Genomic DNA, 23,558 nt, shown 5'->3' with positions numbered 1-23,558 from the left:
CATTTCTAATTTTGATTGTAACTGTCAGAGAAAACGGCAGCCTCGAGCAAGCCAGGATATTAGTTTACAGAGGCTGTTAAAATTATATGTCTAACGTTAAAATGTTGGTGACACAATAATTTCATCCTAATGGCACTGACATATTCATAGGGTTAATTTTTGAGACAATATATCATGAGGTAGTCATGATTTTGCAAATATTCCACCTTGTAGTGCAGTTTGCACAAATTGTTTTAAAAATGCACTCACCCTACAAACATTACTGATGAGTCAAGATCTGCACAAATTGACAGAAACACCGAAGCAGCTACACATTTTATTCTTATTGTCATGTATGTCCTATTTGTCAGGTGACAGAAGAACCAACACAAAGCTCAGAGAGTAATGGTGACACAAGATCACAGGTGAAATTGGATGATGACTTGATGGTGCATTACTGTATTTGAAGCACATGTGTGACTGCATGTATTTGGAATGTCTCACTGTTAATTATCAGGTGACAGAGGCAGCTCTGCCATGTTGTAGCTCGGACAGAGGTGAAGAGGCGAGGTCACAGGTGACTGACTGATGATTTGGTGCTATAGATTAACTAGTATTTATTATCATGACAATTGTTAGGCTGCTGATGTAAAATGATTCATTAGTGTACATTTGACAAAGAATCTGAATTGACATGTCTCACTTTTTATATGGCTCAAATCAATGTGTTATTTTATCAAGTGGCAATATGTCCCAGTGCAGTCAGAGGGGAAGAGCCAGGGCCAAAGATGAGGCACATCACGCACAGAATAATAATTTTGTGGTAATCTTAGATGAGTAGTTTTATGGACAAAACCCAGCAGGGCATTCAGCGTTCCCTTAGTGCTAATGTATCAGAGATGTTGGTGTACTATAACTGAAGTAATGTTGTTAAGTCCTTAAAGTCATATTCTTTTATTGTCATGACTGTATTTGAAGCTGTTTTTATTTTTGTATGATACCTGATTTATATGGAATATGGCTGAAGTAAACTAAAGTCTAAAATTCGTAGTCAGTCATTTGTTTAATAGTAATTTAACATTATATAATTCACATATAAAACTATGAATTGTAATTTTAAATGGTTTAAAAGCATGTAGAATAGCATATGTAGGCAAGTATTTATTTCTCCTTCTTTTCATCAAGAAGCAAAGACAAAAAGGAAGAAAAAAAAAAAAAAAGAAACAGGGCAGGGTTCGGTGGTTGAGTCATCCATCCCCACCAATGCCAAAACCAAATCTACGCCCTTGGCTGAAACTGATTTAACGACCCTCGATGCTACTTAACGGACCAGATCAATATCCCAGAAGTTTAACTGACTTTAATTGACTTTTTCTTCTTTTTAAGTGTCAGCCAATGGAAGTTTCTATTCATGTCTTAAACATTTATTGCTGTCTTTTTTTAATAAACAACTGTTCAACAAATAAATAAATTTACCATGATCAGCCACTATGTGGAAAACAGTAGGTGGTACACATTTATTCTGTAGGCTCACACAAGGAACCCAGGGCTGATTTCATGCCAAAGTGGCTTATATGATCTTGTGTTTACCTGAACGGAGTCATGCTGTGCTGTCGGTGTCCCCTCAGCAGTACAATAGTGCAACAGAAATGTTTTGTGAGACAGTCTTCCTGTCATGAGGAGGTTCCTATAAACTGCTGCTTAGAAAAACCTTTAGTTATGCCTCTGAGAGGTATTTGCTTTATCAGCTTAAAGACTGAGTCGACACCTACTATTATATGCGGATGGATGAACCAACCTACACGTTGTTTTTAAGACAGAACAGGGCTGCATCTGTTTTTGTTCGTCAGATCTGCTCATCTACACTGTAGCCTAAAATATTAGGTAATGAACTGCCCAACATAATAATTTAAATAAGGGTGAATAGTGTTGTCAGTTTCTTAGCAACACACACACGCGCACCTGCGTCATTTCCTATATAAAGGGTCAGAGCTTTCAGTTCAGCGCTCCACTCTGCGCGCTGAGTTTGCTTGGAGGACTGATCGAGCAGAGGGAAAATGAATCAAATGTTGTAATGAGGTGCAGTCAGATTGTGTATATTGATACGGAGAGCTTTCCGTGGACAGCGGTGGAGCTGGCGTTGTGCATGGAATAAAATCGCGGGGACATTATTGCTTTGTTCAGAGCCAGAGGAATACGGGCATCGACTGTGGAAATGTTTTGTTTCGAGGTGACACATCGTGTGCGGGGCACTTGCTGAAATTGTCTGATGCGCGTTTCAAGTTTTACTTTTAAGGAGGAGTGCCGACTTGAGGTGAATTTGATCATATCCACGATCAAACCTTGTATCTGTATGACGCTCTGTTATGTTGTAGGATGAGCGCTGACCTCGAGAGCGTTTCGCTCAACACGTCGTTGAACTCGATCGTCTTGGGCGGTCGTGCGCTCTCGACAAACGTCCGAAGGCTACACAAAGCTCTCAATACTCTGCTCAATGACCGGGAGAGAGAGCAGTTCATCCACTGTCTCAATGTTTACCACGCCAAGCGCAACGTCTTCGACTTGGTTCAAACTCTTAAAGTGATTCTCAACACGCCAGACAAACGGCACCTCTTGCCCATGTTGCGCCTGGTCATCCCGAGGTCCGACCAGCTGCTGTTCGATCAGTACACGTCTGAGGGACTCTATCTGAAGTCGGACCTCATCCCCAGCAACGGCATCGCAGAGGACTTTGTGGGTGAGGTAGATTCAGCTGCTAGTTCCATCCCTGAGCAGGTTCTGTCGTCGTCGGGCTGCCCGGACGGTTTAAGCGCAGCTGCTGAACTCTCCGCTTGCGTGGTCCCACCGTTCTGTGAGGGCCCCTTTGGAGACACGCGCAAAGTGACCCTGACGCGCTCCAGAAGCCACGAGGGTCTCGGCTTCAGCGTTCGAGGTGGTTCAGAGCACGGCGTAGGCATCTACGTGTCCCTAGTGGAGCCAGGCTCATCGGCTGAGAGAGAAGGACTGAGAGTCGGGGACCAGATAGTGGCCGCTAATGACATACTGTTTGACAAAGTCACTCACATAGAGGCGGTGAAGGTAGGACTTAAAGGAGTGAAGGAGTGCGACTGTTCTGTGTGTGTACTGTAAGTTTTGTGCAGATGTAAACCGTGTATGCTGTAGACAGAGAAAGCACACATTAGGAGGCACTGGGCCATGCACGGTTGTCCTAAAAACACACTCGTTTTTTCACTGTTGCTTTGAGCCCTCGGATCCAATGCTAAACTACCACTAGTTTAACTTTTTTCTTTTTATGTTTTTTCTTAAATCTTCTACACCACTTGACATCTGGCTGCAGGCGGGGAACCAACATGAACTAAAATATAAAGCAGGCAGGCTGAAGTCCTTTCTCTCATCCTTTGTCAAAATCAGAAAATAGCAAGTAGTGCTTTCATGATCCATACACCAGGAATCCTTGATGATGATTATTCAACATGGGAATACTACACTGCATGTGGAGATAATATGCTTCACCACACAAATATCTAAAATTGGATACAGTACAAACAACACTTTATGTGATCATTCACTGAAGCCTGATCAGGCAGGCTGACAAATTTATCCCTATTACCACAGAATACAGCAAAAGATATTAGCTATAGATTTTGATTTCAGTTTGCATAGATTTTTTTTTTTTTTTTTAGTAAACTAGTATGCTATTTAGTAAAGCTTTTTAATTTAGATTTTAATTTTTTATTTTATTTTTTTTTTTAATTCAAAACATCTTTTTCTCACATCTAGTTTAGTTCAATTTTAGATCATTTTAGTTTTGGATGGATACACCTCAGGCTTAGACCTACAAAACTGTTTGGGGGTAAAAACCTTTTTGGGTATGGTTGCTATTGTTCCCATGTAATGCAGTTGATAGTAAAAAAAAAATTATATATGTTATGAGCTTTTTTATCAATTTAAAAACACTTTAGCAACCATTAGATTTTTTCCAATCAGCAGGATTATATTAAACAAATCTCCATGGCAGTTGCACTAATAAATGCAGACAAACCAAGCACTGACCTTATTAGTTTTTGTCTGTGCATGGCATTGAAAAGTCAGGATGAAATAAGAGCAAAATGTAGCCAGCATAGAATGTGCTGGCTCATCTCGAGTTTTTTTTCCGTCTGTTTGACATTGGACTCTTTTAATTACGCCACCTTGGTTGCAGTCACTTATTCTGTAATGGGTTAATTGCTTGTCCAACTGACCCCAGTTTGACCAGCTCCTACTCCTATGGATGTGGATGGAAATAATTTTTATATTATTGAAAACTAACTTAGTGGAAAGACAGACACAAATTACACCCAGACCCATGTGCAAACTTTACAGCAAAAACATACAGTATTAATCTTTGCATCACTAAAAATCCATTGGACCTTTTAAACTCTGTAAGGTTGTAGTTGCCAGATCCTAAGATTTTGCTTCTTGCTTCACGCAGCAGAAACACATTGTGAAAGATGAAAAGATGTAGGAGGAAAGTTACTTAAGCTGAATGAACAAATATGGACTGTTGATGGACTGTTTAATTACTCTAGAAATACATTTTTTTTATGCGCTAGAAAATGATTTTGTGACCTTGCAAGTTTGAATTGCACTCTACTTTCAGATATCTTCTAAAAGAAACAACTCTATCTGGAGATAAAATGGCTCTGGCCTTGGGTAACATGTTTGACAGAAAAAAAGGACACTTTTACCTGCCTGTGTAAGGGTTAGTGAATCATTTCAGCAAGGGGAAAATGGGCTGAACAGCTCAGACTTCCCAGAAGCAACATGACAGTTTACCTGGCACACACTGGCAGAAAAAGTAAAAATGATTCTAAAAGTTTAATTTTGCATTATTGTAAAATACAAATATATATACCAATCAGAAATTGTAAGTGTCGTTTGAAATGTGATTTTCTTTTTTCTTTATTTGTGTGTCCTCATATATCAGACTTTACAGGATTGCTTGAATTTTCATAAATTACAGATACTTATTCAGTTTTATTAATTTCATGTTGAAGTTTTTAGTTTTTGAGATACTTCAGATTTTAAAAAGTGAGAATAACATGCTGGAATTCGGTCACTGGTCCATTTAAAAACATGCTTCTTGTAAACTATTTGAAATATGAAGCTAAAATTTCACAAATCTGTATGTATGGCCAAATTAAGGACATATAATAATTTTATCTTGGAGTTTTCTGAATTGTTAACTAAAACTGTGACTAAATGTGACAGTATTTAATTCTTGATGATTTTAATATCACAGTTGCTGGATTCAATCACGAGCTGGGTCTTATGCTTGATCTAATCTTGTTGCTGTAGTGTTCAGGATGTGACTTTCTCTGACTGCATGCTTGTCGTTTTTGAAGTTGATGTTCCTGAGATAACAGCCACAGCCAGCACCCATGATCCACGCTCCAATCACATCTACAACTGTAGATCTGTTTGCTATAGCCAAGACTCTGCACTGAACTGTCAAGCTCTTTTCTAAAAATCCTGATATTTGTTTAATGGTACTTACACTGCAGTCCTGGACTCTGTTGTTCCATTGAGGTCATATTCCACTAAATTAAAACCAAAAAAAACTGGTTCAACATTAGCGAAAATTAAACCAGCCCGGAAGTACGGGAACAATTCTAAAACACTGTTGGTCACATATAAGTGCATTTGCTCCACGTTATTTTACTGACAAGTATTGTTCTCCTGGCAAAGACTCATGCAAGAAGCATGATTCATCACTGCAGAGAACACACATCCACTGCTGTAGAGTCCAGTGGCTGCATGTTTTCCACCACTGCATCTGATGTTTTGCATTGTGCTTGGTAATGTAAGGCTTTGATGCAGCCACTTGGCCATGGAAGCCCATTCCACAAAACTCTTTATGCACTGTTCTTGAGCCAAGTTTGATGTTTATATGAAGTTTGGAAGTCTGTAGCAAATGATTCTGCAGTAATGATAGTGTCTATTCCCTCGGCTCTATCGGTTAACGGCAACTCTCCTCTAGATGCACTCGGTAACTAACTGGGTTAAGCTTGGAAGATGAGGCCCATCCTCTGACCACCTGATGTATGATATCAAGACATGCAAAACAGTCTCTTGGAGCCACATGCTAAACCCAACAGGAAGTCAGCCATTTTGAATTTAATGTGTAAATTTGGTGACATTTTTCATCATTGTCTTGCCTCGAACTTTAACAAACTCCTCCGAGGGATTTCATCAGATCAGCACGATATTCAGTGAGCACAGTCTATACCTTGGTGATTGCGAAAGCTAAATTGTGAATGTTTTAAGTTTTTGTGAAATGGCATGGTCATGGCGGCACGTCAAGTTGTTATCATTCCCCAAGAAACTTCTGTAAATCAAAGACACAAAGGCCCAATCTCTCCCAAACTTCACAGTCCTAATGACAGTCCAGCACTGAACAGCTTGATATGCAATTTGTCAGCAACAGTTTAATATGACGCCTAGTGAGAACAGGTAATTTATGAAAACTGCCTCAATATTAAATAAAGTATGCAAATGAAAATGAATGCTATGCCTTTCAAGTGTACTATATAGAGGTATATACATGCTTCTCAAGGGACGCATCTATATTCTAAACAAAATTGGTCCCACCATCGAACCCTGTGCAATTCCTTATAATTAACCTTAGTGTTTGAAGAAGACTCTATTTACATGAACAAATTTCAGTCTGTTAGATAGATATAATTCAAATCACTGCAGACCAGGGCCTTTAATACCTACCTACTGCATCCTCTGATCTCTGTATTAAAATATTATGGTCAACAGTAGAGCAGGGCGATATGGCCAAAAATATTTATCACGATATATATTTGAAAATTTGCGATAACGATATAACTGATGATATAATTGATGTGAGACAAAATACAACTCCACAACTTTACTAGTGAAAAAAAACCCCATCCATTTATTTCCACTCAAACAAGCAGCTGTTTTTTATGTGCATTAAAGCTATATAAAAATTTAACAGTGCAAATGCAAATTCCTTGCTGAAAGTTTAACCAAAAGGCATTTCCAGTAGAAATGGGCTGACATATCCTGAGCATAACCATGTATAATATCCACTGAAGTTAAAAAGAGGTGCTTTGCAACATTAAACTGCAGTGTGCCAAATAAAAAAGTCAAATCTGTATTTTTCGGACCATATGGTGCACGGGATTATAAGGCACATTAAGCGAAACAAAGCAGTCAGATATATCAAACTTTATTCAACTCATTCTTCTTGCTTCCTCCACTTCTGTGCCATTGATTCATTAATGCTGTATTCCATCACAGCTGCTCTATTCCCATGTTGTTGCAGTATATTAGTGACTAACCTCGTATTGTGGATGGATTATCTCAGTTGTTCTCCTGACTGAAGTTTGGTCCGTTTACAGCATCCTGCCATGCGATTGCATTTGTCCCTGACCATCAGGATCCTTCAACTTTTATCGAGTGGGAAAGTGTTAGTGTTCATTCTCTAGCTTCACTGTTTATGTTATGCTAACACAGCTGTGTCGCTAGCGATCACGTAGCACATCATTATATACCACCTAGCCCAACTTCAGTAACCTTACAAACGTCACTGCTGTTTAGTTTCCTGTCTTCATTTATGTTGGAAGTGATAGCAGAGCTGTACGTTTGAATTTTTTCAGAAATCTCTCAGTCAGAACATGCTATATCATGCTTAGGTAACTAGCGAAACTAGCGAGCTAACTTCTGCTAACTCCATGCTAACTTCTAACTGTGTTAAATGTAATAAATTCTGTTGTCATGGATGCCTGGATGTTAAACTAGATAGTTACACCTGGTAAAGCAGCAATGCTGATCGTTTTATTAAAGATGAAAGAATTTAGACAGTTTTTAACTCTCAGTGATGCTCTGTGTTCGTTTGACTTTGGGACCTGAAGCAGACGGAGTTTAGGACCCAGATTACTCCCAGATTTACGAGCACCTTAGTCCAACAAATACGGTAATAACAATGGCCCGCTTGCATGTTCTACAAAAAAATGTGCTTTGTTGTGTATCTGACGCACAAACACCAAACCAGTTCCACATCACTGAAGTTGCACCATTTTTACAGACCAATTCTGGTTCATCCGTTTCACTCAAGAATCCACTTTCCCCCTTCTCATTCTCAGTTGCCGCTGTGCTTTTTCGGCCATGTGCGAATGAAAACAAAGGCACTGCGCATGCGCGTTTTACCCATATTCTATCGCGATATTTCATTTTCTTATTGTTGCCTAACATTGTACCGGTATTACCGTGAACGGTATAATATGGCCTAGCCCTGGTCAACAGTATTGAACGCTGCACTGAAGACAAGCACAAAGAGAAGTCCACCGTCACAGGTCATAATAATATTATTTCTAATCTTCATTAACAGAGTTTCTGTTCTCTGATGAGTTCTGAAACCTGATGGAGAGTCTTCAAATTCGCTTGCAGTTCATCAGTTAGCTGTTTACAACGACTCTTTCAAAAGTTTTTGAGATTGTCCTACAAGTAGCTAAGACAGCTGGGCCAGTTGATGGTTGTTTACTGCCAGCTTGAAGGTCTGTGGTATGTAGGCCACTAATAGAAATAGACTGATCATATTTAAGACTGAAACATTAATTAATGGTCGGTGTAGGGTTTTTTATGAGAGAGAGAAGACAAATACACTCCAATTATAAGTTTTCTCAATTTATTATCAAAACAGTTAGAATTTGAAATAATTTTACATAGCACCACGGACCTGCTCTCTGTGGCTCAGAGATAAAAGGCTGCTGCACCCAGGCAGTAAACCCTTTTATTGCATGTCACAAACACATAATGTTAACATGATTGGTCGAAATAGTTTGTACAGACAGCTGGACGGCAACGGGGCTCCAGGTAGATGATTGATAGCGCACAAAACAAAGGCCTCTGGGGCTTAGTGTCTTTCTGACTAGCTTCTAAAGCGAGGACAGTTTGTTGGGTTATTCTATGTATGTATTATTGTAGGGTCTATGTTACAATATAAAGCACTGTGAGGCGGCTGTTGCTGTGATTTGTCGCTGTATAAATAAAATTGAATAGAATTGAAAATTGAACTGTTTATGGCTACTGTTGTGGAAATTACATTCCAATTGTGCTACTTTGTCATGACCATGTGTGTAACACGAAAATACAAGTGTTTCTGAACAGCATGCCTACTGCTGTTGTGGTAACTTACAGTTACTTTGCAGCCATGAAATTAATTTTGTTGCCTGAAAGTTTGGCAATTTATACATTTATGTTAATATTTTTCCAGGAAATGCAGACAAAGTAAGACGTGTGGAGCATGTTCTGTGCTGGCTTTGTGTCCAAAGCAATTCAGGCAGAAAACTTAACACGCATGTAAACACAGTGTCCTCTTACAGGTGCACGAGAAGATTTAAATCTGGCTCACCCTCTCTCTGTCTTACACCACTACACATGCTGTCCTCCTCCCTGCCTCCCTTCCTTCTTTTACATAACTGTATCCTAGCCTGGAATTTCATCCTCATTAAATGAGGTATGGAGGTCAGACTCTCCTGGATGCTGTCCTGAGACATAGAGATGTTTTGTGAGAAATAGTGGTTGGGGGGAACCAGGGGAGCTATGGTTTTTAATTAAATAATAAAGCCAATCTTGTTCTGAATTTATGGTCTCAGCTTTTGGGGACAGATTCTTATATAGCACTTTTCTACTCTCTCTAACAGTCACTCTGATGGATGCATCCGAGTGTGACTTGGGGTTAATATCATACAGAGTTGGGGAGCCAGGGATCGAACTACCAACCTTCTGATCAGTAGTTAATTTGACTTCCTCTGTTCAATGCCCCACTCTACCTACAACCACTGCTTACTGAATACAACGTGATTTTCATTTTGTATGTTATGGTCCAGACTAGTACCAGAAGGACCTTGTGATTGACAAATATGAAGTAGCAGTGCCCTGGTTTCACAGCCAGATCCACCATGTCCTTACGCTGTTTTGTTTCAAAATACAATAACTGAAAAACTTGGCTTAAGGTTTCAAAACCAGAACCTAACATTACTGCGGCTGCCACCATCTTTCATATATAGTCTGTGGCTATTAGCCTTTGTAATTTAAATGTAAATTTGTAGAAATCTATTACATTCTCCCCACATTTCATATATTTTCTCTATTTTAAAAATGTCTGGGTAGGATTCTGTAAATTCTATAAATTCAAAGATTTAATCCCAGTCACACACCTATGACTGCATACAGTGTGCTAGTATTATCTTTAACATCTCCTTCCTTGGTGATACAGTGGGAAGGAAAAACTAAGTGCTTACTCACAAGGGGCTGTGGTTGGAATTTTCTCTCTTTTATTGTAAGATCTTTACCGTACAATACAAAATGCCTTGAGGCGACTGTTATTGTGATACAAATGTATTAAATTTAATTAAATTTAATTAGCACTGGTTCCAGCACAGATAATTTTTATAGAAAGTACAACCTTATAATATAATTTTAGTGATGTATACTAGTGTAATTTTACAGTATTGTTAGCTAATAAATAAGGATTTATGGCGCGTAATATTATTCTTTGTGCGACCCATTTCATAAAATTCAGATAAAAGTCAGGTTATTGTACTCGGCCCTAAAATTCTTAGAAATATGGTATCTAAAAAAATGGTTACTCTGGATGGCATTACCTTGGCCTCCAGTAACGCTGTGAGGAACCTTGGAGTCATTTTTGACCAGGACATGTCCTTCAATGCACATATTAAACAAATATGTAAGACTGCTTTCTTCCATTTGCGCAACATCTCTAAAATTAGAAATATCCTGTCTCAGAGTGACGCTGAAAAACTCCCTGAGTCTGGTTCTGCTGGAGGTTTCTTCCTGTTAAAAGGGAGTTTTTCTTTCCCACTGTCGCCAAAGTGGTTGCTCATACGGGGTCATGTGATTGTTGGGGTTTTTTCTGTTTTCTTTGCATTATTTACCTTACAATATAATGCACCTTGAGGCAACTGTTGTTGCATTTGGCGCTGTATAAATAAAATTGAAATTCCCCAAATTGAATTATTAGAAAGTGGGATTTATGGTTCCACACAAGTAGCATGTTTCCTGTCCGCTCCACTCCAGGGACTGCCTGTCTGCATGCAAACAGCTCTGTTGTCAGATGGGGGGGGTGAGCGTACACACGTTTTAAATCACTACACAGCACTGAGACGGCACATTGTTAAGAGATTTTTTAGGATTTTAGCGCGACACACATTTAAGGGTTTTTAATGATATTCTTTTAACTCTGGATTCTGGCAGCCCTGCCGCCCTCTTGTTGTTGGACCTAACAGCAGCCTTTGACGGTCGACCATGATATCCTGCTTTCATGGCTGGAATCATATGCTGGCCTAAAAGGATCTGCTCTTCAGTGGTTTCGGTCCTACTTATCCAAAATAGCCCCTCTTAATTATGGTGTACCTCAACGCTCTATTTTGGGTCCTGCCTTATTTGCACTGTATATGTTGCCACTGGGGCCCCCTCAGTTCAAGATGAGTTGGAGATCTAGCAGTCTTTAAAAGCAGGGACAGACTCACTTCATCTATTATTACGCTGCCTTGATGACATCAAACAGTGGATGTCTGTAAATTTTTATTTAAATTAAATGAAAACAAAACAGAAGTTGTCATATTTGGCAACTTTGTTAATAATCACATTGACAGTGCTCTTGGGCCTTTATCTTCCTATTGTAAGTCAAATGTTAAAAACCTTGGTGTGTACCTTGATGGTTCCTTTAAACTCTGTAGGCAGGTGAGCGCAGTAGTTCAATCAAGCTTTTTTCATTTAAAACAGCGAGCCAAGGTAAAGCCATACCTTCCAGCTAATGTCTTTGAACATGTTATTCATGGTAAAATGGACTGATTCTTATATAGTGCTTTTCTTCTCTCCCAGAGTACTCAAAGCGCTCTATACAACACGCCGCATTCACACAAGCACTGCCTTCTATACTATCTTTAAGTGTTTACTATCATTCATACTCTGATGGATGCATCAGAGAACAACTTGGGGTCAATATCTTTCCCAAGGATATTTGGCATGCAGACTAGGGGGAGCCAGGGATCAAACCACCAACCATCTTAACAGTAGATGACCTTCTCTACCTCCTGAGCTACACCCACCTACAGTATTCATCTGTTCATTAATTGCAGACTGGACTACTGCAATTCTCTGTACTTTGGTTTGGACCAGGCCTCTCTTTATCGTCTTTAGCATCTGCTAACTGGCACTAAACAGAAGGAGCATATTACCCAGTTTTGGCCTCTCTACTTTGGCTTCCTGTTCCTTACAGGTCCAATTCAAAATTTTACTTTTAAAAAAAAATCACTTAACAGCTGAGCCCTTACGTACCTGTCTCAGCTCCTATTTATTTATGCTCCAGAAAGAACGGTGAGATCCAGGTCAAAACTAACCCTAACTATTCCACAGTCTAAACTGAAATCTCATGGTGACAGAGCCTTCTCTGTGGCAGGTCCTAGACTGTGGAATAGTTTTCCCCTTAATATTAGATCTGCACAATAACTTGACCATTTTAAATTGTTACTAAAGACACATTTTTATGTTCTGGCTTTTAACACACGTTGACCTAAATATTTTGGTATGAAAACATGTTGGTTTTAAAAGTCTTAGTTGTTGTTGTTGTTTCAGTTGTTTTATTTACTTATTTTATTTATTTATTTATCTATATTTACTGCATCATTGTTGTGTATTTTATTTATTTTAGTGGCATTTTACATTGTTAAGCACTTTTTGCAGCATAGACTGCTGGTAATGTGCTATATAAATAAACTCGACCTTGACCTATTAATTGAGATTAATTTCAGAAAAGTATGTGACTAAGGCTTTGTTTTGTTTTTTATTATATAATTCAACATTTGCTTAGTGGTTCTGTGGTGTGCAAACCCTTTATTTTATTTGACATTTCTTCTTCTTCGCTGGTTTAAACATGCTGTGGTGAGTTTGTATATCTTATAGTAAACATCAGAAGGATTCCATTTATGTGGACTTTGGAAGTTGAAAGTCATCAAAACTATTATACGTTAAAAGCAGATCAGATTTTGTGAAATCTGTGAAAAGCACTTTGGGTCTTTATTGCAGTATTTTCTGTGTGTGTTCAGCTTGTAGTGATCTTTGAGAGCAGCAGCATGTCTAACTTTGGCAAGTGTTTGAATTTATTTTTAAACAATGACTCGTTCATTCTACTTATATGTGGAGAAATAACATTACATAATCACAATCAGATGACTTCATAGGCACTGGCCTTCGATGAGCTCCCAAAATAGCAGCTTTTCAAATGGAAGAGGAGGAGGAGGAGTAAGTTATCCTTTGCTGTCAGTTTGATAAGCCCAAAGTTATGTTACTGTCAAGGGCCCTTGAATGCAGCTCTCTATGCAAAGCACATATTCTAAATAACAGACATCAGTGTGTGGGAGAAGCCAAATTGATTCAATTCCCTGAAGAGAGAGGGAGCAGTCTGACATCATGTTCTGTTGCTACAGGAGATCGGAGAGCAGGACCGTGGTCACAATAATACATGATTGTGTGAGCAGCACAGGTGGAATGTTCTCCAGGATCCAGTTGTTTTCTACAGAACATTTTTTGTAGGATTTATTCCAAATATTAGACATGTAAAACAAAATGTTTTTGTAGGTTTTAATTTTTATGGTCAAGGTCATTACTTAAAAAAGCAATCTATTGCAGATTTCTTTTTACCCTTTTTTTGAAAGGCAAAAGATGTATTACGCTACTGTTTTATTCCATGAATAAAGTAATTTGTTAGAGTAGTTGTGTTGTACTACTCTACTACTTGTGCGTTATTCAACAGCAGCTCTTCCAAGATTTTCCTTTTTTCCTTTTTTAAATTGTTACCACAAGGCTAAGAGCCAAGGATCATGGTTTTGTTTACAATACGTGAATGGCTGGATGCGTATCAGTTGTTTACATGGGGAACCCATCAGACACGAGACTCTTCAACATGGAGAGACATAGACATGACACACAAGCTTGGCAACGTGGACACAACACAGACATGAAACAGATGACAAAATGGATAGGAAACATGACACATAACCAAGGAGACATAGATGAAACAAAATTCAGAATCCCTAACTAATTATACCCTAACTAATAATAACACAAAAACTTATTATCACCAATTTGACATAAGAGAATCAAAAATACAAAATAATGTCAGAATGCTGGGTCACAGACCCAGTCCCTGACAACTTTATTGTAATTTATATAGAAAAGATACCCCCCTCGCTCCTGCAGGCAGTCTTTATCCTTCGAGCTCAGATCCTCTACCAGAGGCTTGGGAGCTTGAGGGTCCTGTGCAGTATCTTAGCTGTTCCTAGGACTGCGCTCTTCTGGACAGAGATCTCCGATGTTGTTCCTGGGATCTGCTGGAGCCACTCGCCTACAGGGTGCTGAACCTGCATAGAATGCATAGTCAGGAGCTTTCTGGTCTTGATGTCAGTGGCTTCTATCTCCTCCTTTGGCCAGCCTATTACCCCAGCAGGGTACCTGATCACGGGCAGGGCGTAGGTGTTGATAGCCCGGATCTTGTTCTTACCGTTCAGCTGACTCCTCAGAACTTGCCTGACCCTCTGCAGAAACTTGGTGGTTGCAGCTCTCCCAGCAGCCTCTTCATGGTTCCTATTTGCCTGTGGGATCCCCAGGTACTTGTAGCTGTCCTCTATATCTGCAATGTTGCCTTCTGATATTTCGATCCACTCAGTTCGGACTAACTTCCCTCTTCCCTTACCATGTGACTACTCTTCTCCAATCCGAACGACATTCTGATGTCATTGCTGTATATCCTGGTGGTGTGGATCAGTGAATCAATATCTCGTTCACTCTAGGCATACAGCTTGATGTCATCCATGTATAGGAGGTGGCTGACAACTGCTCTATTCCACAGTCAGTATCTGTAGCCAGTCTTGTCAAAGAGCTCACTTAGGGGATTCAGGCTTATGCAGAATAGTAGCACGGACAGAGCATCTCCTTGGTAAATCCCGCACATAATTTCCTTAGGGATTAATAAAGTATTCTGATTCTGACTGATGGTGACTTGTGCTATGGGCTTAAAGTTGGCCTCTAGTGTTGTATGCCACATCCCCATTGAGTTCCTGATGAAGGGTTCTGTTGGTCTTGTATAGCTCTAGGCATTCCAGGAACCAGGTGTGGGGCATTGAGTCATAGGCCTCCTTGTAGTCAATCCAATCTGCACTCAACCCACCTGGAGCGCAGAATGAGCAAATTTTGGACATTTGCTCGAAATGCATTGACAGAGACATTTCAGGAATTTTGACTCAGTCTGTGCTCCAGATGTGTTAATTGTTAATTGCGTTAGTCGTGATGACGGTGCATAAACGCTGACAGCACTAAAAGAAATATAAAGTTGCTAATTTGGGATGATAGAGGTAAACCTAAGGATGTAACCAAAGTGGTGTGCTGCTTGTGCAGACATATAGTGCGAACAAAGTACTCAAACACGACTAACTTGATTGAGCATGTATGTCCACCATCTGGCTGAGTATGCTAGGCTATCACCAGCTTCTGCAGCTCCATCAACAAGCATTTGGGTGCATTTTCAGGAGGGTGCATTTGCTCGCAGATAAAAGAGGGTGCTGTTAAAACAGCGCTATTACTTTTTTTTTCTGTTGACTGCTTCTATTAGCTCCATCATTATTAGCAAACTTACTCATGGGCAAATAAATAAATAAATATCCGTTGTAAAAACGATTGCCGATGGGCTCAGCCTGTCGTCGATACATTCATCCAATCGCCCAACTCTACAGGTGACTTGTCATTCTTACTGATGAGACCCACCACAGTTGCGAACTTGATGATGTGGTTCGAACTGTGCATTGCTGCACAGTCGTGAGTCAGCAGAGTGAACAGCAGTGGGCTGAGCACACAGCCCTGAGGGGCTCCAGTGCACAGTGTGGTGGTGTTTTAGATGCTGTTACTGATGTGGACTGTCTGAGGTCTCTCCGTCATAAAGTCCAGTATCCAGTTGCAGAGGGAGGTGTCCAGGCCCAGCAGGCTCAGTTTTCCAATCAGGTACTGAGGAATGATTGCGTTGAATGCTGAACTGAAGTCTATGAACAATATTCGTACATATGTGTCTTTATTGTCCAGGTGGGTGAGGGCAAGATGTAGGGTGGTGGTGATGGTGTCGTCTGTTGACCGGTTTGGGCGATAGTTGCTCTAGTGTGGGTGGCAGCCGGGTCTTAACGTGCCTCATCCTGAAGCACTTCATCATGATGGGTGTGAGTGCACTGGGACAGTAGTCATTGAGGCAGGGCACTGGGGACTTCGTTGGCATGGGTATGATGGTGGTGGTCTTGAGCAATGAAAGAATACTGGTATGGATTTTCTTTTAAAATAACTAAATCAGGCATGAATCCTGCAAGAATCAAGTTGTTTATTTTTTTGTGTGTTTCAAATTTTTCTCCAGGCTAGCATGAAAAAAACATCAATCATGAAACCTGATGAAACTTGAAAGGATTCAAATGTTTTGGACTTTTCTTGCACCGTTTCAGATGTCTTAATCTGCAGAAAGAGTAGAAAACAAACTGACACTTACTTAAACATGAGCAATGCTTAGAGGCAGAAGTAGTGATTCAGTCACAGTCAAGGGCCCTCACTGTGGCCCTTATAATCTGAGTGACCAGTGCTGACCTCTGCACTGTCATTTTGTCCTGTGAATCACCTCTCCTCCAGCATAAAAATAAATCCATTTTTATCATAGAAGCATTTCCCTTCTTTTTCTCTCTTTAACCACCTACCCATCCAGCCCCATGCAAGGGCTGCTAAGAGCTCCTCTTCCACCCACTCCTTCACAGTTGAAGCATTGTGGGGAAGCATATATAGCTCAAATTGCACTTGAGTGCCACTTGTCTCTGCTTGTTACAGCACCCATCTTTGATTCTTTCCTGCTCTGGATGGCTCCGAGCTTGCAGAAACACTGAGCTCAGAATAGAACAGCTACTTCTGCCTCAACACAGTTATGATGCAATGCTGAACAAAGAAAAGTGACTCGCCTCCGGAGACATACTTTGTTATCCAGCATTTTCTGTCTGCCATTTGTTAGTGAAGCTCTAGTTGCAGACCACTATTAATCTCTGTAGCTTAACTGGGTCAGCTATTTTATTGTCTGTGGAGAAGTCTAATTGTCAGGGCTGGCTGTGTTGCTGGGAGAGTTGGACCCAGAAAGCAGGACTCGAGGAGCAACAAGAGGAGTAAACTAAAAGGTGCTTTTTATTATTGATGGCACATTGAGGCTCCTAAGCCTGTTTCACTCTTTTTAAGCTTTTTAAGCGGCTTGTATCAAATTGTGATCATGTGACTGATAACATTTGAGGCCTAATATGTCACAGTGAAAAATTGGAAGTGAGGTGACTGATTGAAATCTTTACCACTGCTTCATTCATTATAAAGGGAAGTGAGATGCTTTAAGCAGACTAATATAAATAGTAACAGGATAACACATGTAACACTAGCACTGCCTTAAGGTTTCAGTTTGACCCGGACCTGTAACAAGAGCAGCAATGGCAAAGACACCATTTCTTGAAGAGGTTAAGTTTGTAATAATAAAATTGTTCTCACAGCTGGCTACAAAAACATAAGAAACACATTTTAAAGCCCTTTACTTCTTCCGGACTGCTTTTCAGGCCTCAACTTTTTATTTAATATTTAGATGTGTCTTATACCATCTGCCCAGTTCAGCTCCACTGCACAGCCAACGATCTGCTGAGTTCTGTTCTGTAACACACTCACCACTCTGATCTGCCATTTTGCCAAAAAGTTAATGTGTGCCCAAAGAAAATTTCTGATATTTCTAGGTTTTTAAAAAAAAAAAAAAAATCTCTAATGTCTTTGCTTATGTTTCCTATGCCTGTACTCAACATACATTATGAAGGGCTTAGCTTATATAAAGGTTATGAAGAAAAGGAAGTTATGAAGGGGGTAGCTTATAAAGAAATTACCTATTTTGCAAATATCTTTATAACCCATTATTGCACCTACTTTTCTGTTCTACATTATAATCAATCCAGTAATTTTTGTCCACTCCAAGTGCAGGTTGTGCAGGTATGCCCCTGAGACAATCCAGCACATAAAAACAAGGTGCAAGATGCTAGCAGGGAGTTACATGGAATTAAGTGACTAGCATAGTACAGGAACATCTGTGCCAAATATGGCCTGGAAGTCCCAAGGGCTAACCTATAGGGTGTTTGAGAATGACCAAGCTAAAATCCTGAGGGACTTCCTGATACAGACAGAAAAACTGTCAACAAGCAGAGGAAGAAGGCCGTAGTGACAGTTGTAGGTATACCAAGTGATAGCAAAATAAGGGAAAAGGAACATAAGATGAAACTCCAAGGGCTTAGAGAACACCTAGAGAAGATGTGGAACTTGAAGGCAACAGTGGTCCCTGTGGTACAAATCCAACCTGAACCTCAATATTATCCCTTCATTTTCCAGCTTCAGACTCGTGAGCCTTTTGGACACTCTCGTCACCTCCACAAATCTGTTTATATACTCTTTCTCCTATCGACACCATGGTAGAACAGCTTGAATCTGCCCCAATGCTCCTGGCCTTACTTCCCGTTTACCTGGTTTTACACAGTATATTTAGTTTTCTTCTCTCCATCATGTAAGCCAACTCTATTCCTTTACCACAGTCATAGTCATAGTTCCTATCATTAGGGACTTTAAATGTCCTTTCCCACTGTCATGAAATCAATATCCTTAGTATCCTTATTTTCCTATTATATTGTTTTATGTACTCTAATAATGAAGGCTTGTAGAGCAAGGCCACCTTTGACTCACAAACTAAGTGCTCAGCCACACTGAAAAACAGGAAGTTTTAGTGCACAGGCATATTAATAGATAAGACACAGAAAAGAGGAACTTTCCATATAAGCAATGTTTGAAACTGTGTGACGTGTAAAGTACCAAAATAACACCTATTTGAGACACAGCTTATGATTCTAATGTTAGAGCTCTTGCAACTGGCGTTTGAGCTGTGCAGGGGTCTCTCTCTTCCAGAAGATGATTGAATAAAAAGAAATATAACTGTTTTAACATACTATGAGTCGGTTTTCTCTGTTCTATCATGGGGACAAAAGGATCGGGGTTTAATACCACTTAACAAACATTCCTCTTCTTCTCTTCCTTTGTCTTCAGTCAGTGGTGGCACAGTTTCCACTGGCTGTTTTCCACTGGATCCTAATGCGAATATTCGCATGCTTGAAATAGTGTGCTTCTCCTTTGGGTATTGATGTACTGTCCCGTTGACCTGGTCTCCTGTGTTGTGCTATACAGTATGTCTATGAAAGTTTATAAAGAGAGAGGGTAAAAGGTCTTAGCGTTTGACCTTTTCAAGGGTCCACTGTGCTGCACAGCATACATTATATGGTTTAGGTTGTGCTTTGTCCTTGAGAGGAACAAGATTTATCTGAGGGCCTTGCTGGTTCTGAACTTCACTGGGACGTTATGCTTGGAGAAAATTCTTGAGTTTATCTAACAAAGCTATCACATAAGGGAAAAGAATGTTTTCCTTTTCCCTCGTTGGTTAATAACTTTTTTCTATCAGAAACTAAAGTTTCTGAAAACATTATTTTATTGCTTTAAGAATCCTTACTTACTCATCTAGTCAAGTTGAAAAACTGTCAAAGAAGTAGGCATATACTGTCAGTCTACAAGCAAGAGAACAACTCCATGAATAGTTGATTGAAGGTAGTAGCATTTTTAGGACTAGCAGAACATTGCAAGGCAGGAAACACCATATAACAGACAGACCAAAGCACCCCTGGCTTACCTGTCATCGCACCTGAGAGAGACTAAAAGGTCTTAACATCCAACCTTTTTATTAAAAGTGGTACAGAGTGCTAAAACGGTACAGCATGTGCAAACACCAAGAAGCCACTAATCTAAAAGAACGTCTGACTTTAAAGTTATGATTTAATAACATAAATTGCATTGAGTATATTCTGATCAGCAGACACAGAGTTCTGAAGAGAAAAGGTAAAACAAAGTATTTCTGTGTAACTGGATTAAAACCAAATTATGTGGACATGGATGTTCATGTGAGAATGAACTGAGGACAAATCCAACTGAAGATAAACTGCATGACCTGAATGAAACATTAGGTGTATTCATATGTGATAGATCCCAAAAGGTTGATTCTGTTCATCTGGACGTAGAGTTTTCAGTGGGAGAAACATTTCATCACTTATCGAAGTGACTCCTTCAGTCTCAGCTGACTGCAGGTTTCCAACGTTATAAACAGTACATTTGCACAGTGACTGAAACCAGCCCACTGAATGAACAATGGGCTGGGAGGTCAATTTGTTGATCATTAATATGCAAACTGTCATGACCATTGATCAATGATCATGAGTATTATTCACAACATAGCTCTTCTGCGTTGTGCCATCCGTTTCGCCAGAGGTTGTTTGGTTTCCCCGATGTATAAATCCTGGCACTCAATTCAAAAGGGTAAGGTTTTATATAGCCCATGAAAATCAGAAAACCAGTACCTCAAATTATTTAAATGTGTAGTTTTCAGACAGAGTAAATCAACAGTATAAATACCACATATCTCTCGCCTATTTCAGTAAACACAACTGCAATCACGGGGAAGTCTGCTAACTTGATAGCTATCCAGATGACAAACATCAGCACCCTCCATCACCCACAGATGGTCACTGCTGAATAGGCTGGCTGTTCAGAGTGCTGTATCAAACCACATTAGTGGAAACTTGAATGAAGAGAAAAGGTGTGGTAAGAAAAGTTTCTGAGACAAAAAATTCACACGTTGGTTTGTTAAGAAGTTGCTGATTCAGGAGCAGGTGACAGGGGGATCAGAAGATGGTCCATTTTGGTGGTATTATGGGGTTGAAAGCTGAGCTTTAGTCCACGAAGAGCATCCTCATGTAGATCTTCCTGTTCTCCATATAGGTCAGCTCTCACTGAAGGATGATGGTGATGGCATCCCCGTTTACTCTGTAAGCAAACTGATGGGGGTTGTGGGAGGGATTTAGACAGTCTCTGATGTGCTGAGACACTATCTGCTCAAAACATTTCCTGACTACAGACGTGAGGGCTATAGATCTGTAGTCATTGAGGATGTCTATACCAGTCTGTATCAGCCTCAAACTGAGCAAAGAAGGTGTTGCACTCTGTGAGTTTCAGGCATATCTATCCACACTAGCCCGGATAGATTTGAAAATGGCATTTTTGTCTGAAAACGCTCCGCGTCCACACTAGCGTTTTCAGTCGTTTTCACAGAGGTGTGTGTCCACATTGAAACGGATGAAAACGCTTACGTTCCAGTCCTTCGCATGTGCAAAAGCGAGTGAGAATTAAAGAATTTAAGGAAAAGCTATCTGGAGCATGTACAAACTGATATGAATCTTTTTTGTCAAAATTGAGAGCAATCAAAACAACTGCTGTATAATGCACTCCGCTATCTTTGTTTAATTAGTCACATGACTGCATCACATGACTAAAATGCGTCATCGTTTTAGAAAGTCTGCGTTTTTGAGGGTCCACACTGCGACGGGACAGCTGCGTTTTGAAATGTATGTGTTTTCGAGAGCGTTTTCAAAATGCGGCATTTTTCCTTGAGGAAAACGCTGTCTCAGTGTGGACGGGAGGCCAAAACGGAGAGAAAACGATGCGTTTTCAAACGAAAACGCATTAGTGTGGACGTAGCCTTAGGCTGCTGTCGGGGGTTGGGTGGCTTGGATGCCTCTCCACACCTGGCGGGCGTTGTTGTCTCTGAGGAAGAGCTCCTCAGGTTGGCTGTACAGAGAACTGTCCCTCAGCCTAAAGGCTGAGTTATGTGTTCTGTTTAAAGCCAGGACTTCACTCGTCATCCAAGGTTTTCATTTAAGAAAAACCTGGATGGTTTTAGTCACTGTCACATTCTCTACACAGCACTTAATGTAGAAGAGCACAGACTGAGTGAAGGTTTCCAGGTCAAGCTGTTCAAAGATGGACGAGCCTGTCAGCTCAAACCAGTCCTGTAGCTGGAGCATCATCTGGCCATGTTTTAACTTGCTTGGAGGGGTTTGTTTCCTGAGGGGGGGTGGAGGAAGGGATGAGGATCAGAGAGAGGTTGTCAGAAGGCGGTGGAGGGATGCTGCGCTGTAGACATGGTTGATGTTACTGTACACACTGTCCAGTGTCCTGTCCCCCCTGGTGCAATTTGGGGAGTACAGATTTCAAACATGGCTTAGAGTCCCTAGCAACAATATGGACACCCAACAGGTCCCTCTCTGCTGTTAACTTATAATAAGTTGGAGGTGGTTGAGTGCTAAAATTAGCATCCAGAGGGATGTAAACAACGGTAACTATGGCTACTGTTAGCTCATGAGATAGATAAAATCGCCTGCGCTGAATGGACATGGCCTCCAAGTCTGGTGAGCAGTGACTGTCTATAATTCTACTGTTATGGGACCAGGCAAGGGCGCAGCATGGTGAGGAAGACTGATACATGCAGGGGTTTGTGTCGTTGTTTTCGCAGCTGGATTCAATAGACAGCTCTTCATCCTTGCTCTTGTTTCCTCTCCCTACACCGTTTGCATCACTTGCAGAAATAACAATTGGAGCTGCTGGGGACTTTGAATTCAGTTCAGTTTTATTTATATAATGTTATGTTGTTTATGATTGTTTGTTTTGTAATGTTCATGTTGCCAAATCACAGCAACAGTTTCTCCAAGTTGCTTACCAGTGTTTCTCCTTCACCCACCCCTTCAGGTTTATATATCACTTTGAATTGAATCACTGGTTATTATAAATCTCAGACCTTCTTCCACAGCTTGTCCTTTAAATAAATAAATAAATAAAGTTTTATTTATATAGCACCTTTCAAGACAGAATCACAAAGTGCTGCACATAAAATTACAAGTCATAAAAAGATTTAAAAAGACTAAATAAAACAGGCAAAAAATTAACCAAAAGCAGTTTTAAAAAGGTCAGTTTTGAGTTGTGTTTTAAAAACAGCTACTGAGTCCACAGTTCTTAATGCTTGGGGGAGAGAGTTCCACAGTCTAGGGGCCACAGTGGCAAAAGCTCTATCACCCTTAGTCCTCCTCTTAGTATTTTTTTTATAGCAAGTAAGCCCAGATCAGATGACCTCAAAGACCTGCTAGGGACATAAGGCTGTAGCAGATCAAAGATGTAGGCAGGTGCCAGTCCATGCACAGCTCTGTAGGTCAAGACCAGGATCTTAAGATCGACTCTAAATTTAACAGGAAGCCAGTGTAACTGAGATAACAACGGTGTCACATGTGAGTACTTGGAGGATTTTGTCAAAAGCCTAGCTGCAGCGTTTTGCACAACCTGCAGACGATCCAGAGAACCTTTGCTAAGACACATAAACAGCGAATTGCAATAATCCAAGCGTGACGAGATAAATGCATGTATAGCAATCTCCAGTTCAGATCGAGATAAATTCGGGCTTAGCCTAGCCACATTTCTTGAATGATAAAAACAAGACCGAACCAGAGATTTCACATGCCCATCCAATGTGAAACTGG

The 23,558-nt window shown here is 40.2% G+C and overlaps 1 protein-coding gene across 2 annotated transcripts in view; it reads left to right on the top strand.

The window, feature by feature from the left end:
- The first annotated feature begins 1,991 nt into the window (after positions 1-1,991).
- Positions 1,992-23,558, top strand: part of LOC116311151 (whirlin-like) — a 106,880-nt gene continuing 85,313 nt past the window's right edge. For both annotated transcript variants that reach the window (XM_031728185.2, XM_039620930.1), the window contains exon 1: positions 1,992-3,057. In XM_031728185.2, coding sequence (XP_031584045.2) covers positions 2,356-3,057 — 702 coding nt within the window. In that variant the 5' untranslated portion in view covers positions 1,992-2,355. The remainder of the gene's footprint in view (positions 3,058-23,558) is intronic.

The sequence above is a fragment of the Oreochromis aureus genome, linkage group 12, assembly GCF_013358895.1.
Source record: "Oreochromis aureus strain Israel breed Guangdong linkage group 12, ZZ_aureus, whole genome shotgun sequence".
NCBI lineage: Eukaryota > Metazoa > Chordata > Actinopteri > Cichliformes > Cichlidae > Oreochromis > Oreochromis aureus.
The sequence above is the reverse complement of the archived record's forward strand: the minus strand, read 5'-3'. Positions and strand labels throughout refer to the sequence as shown.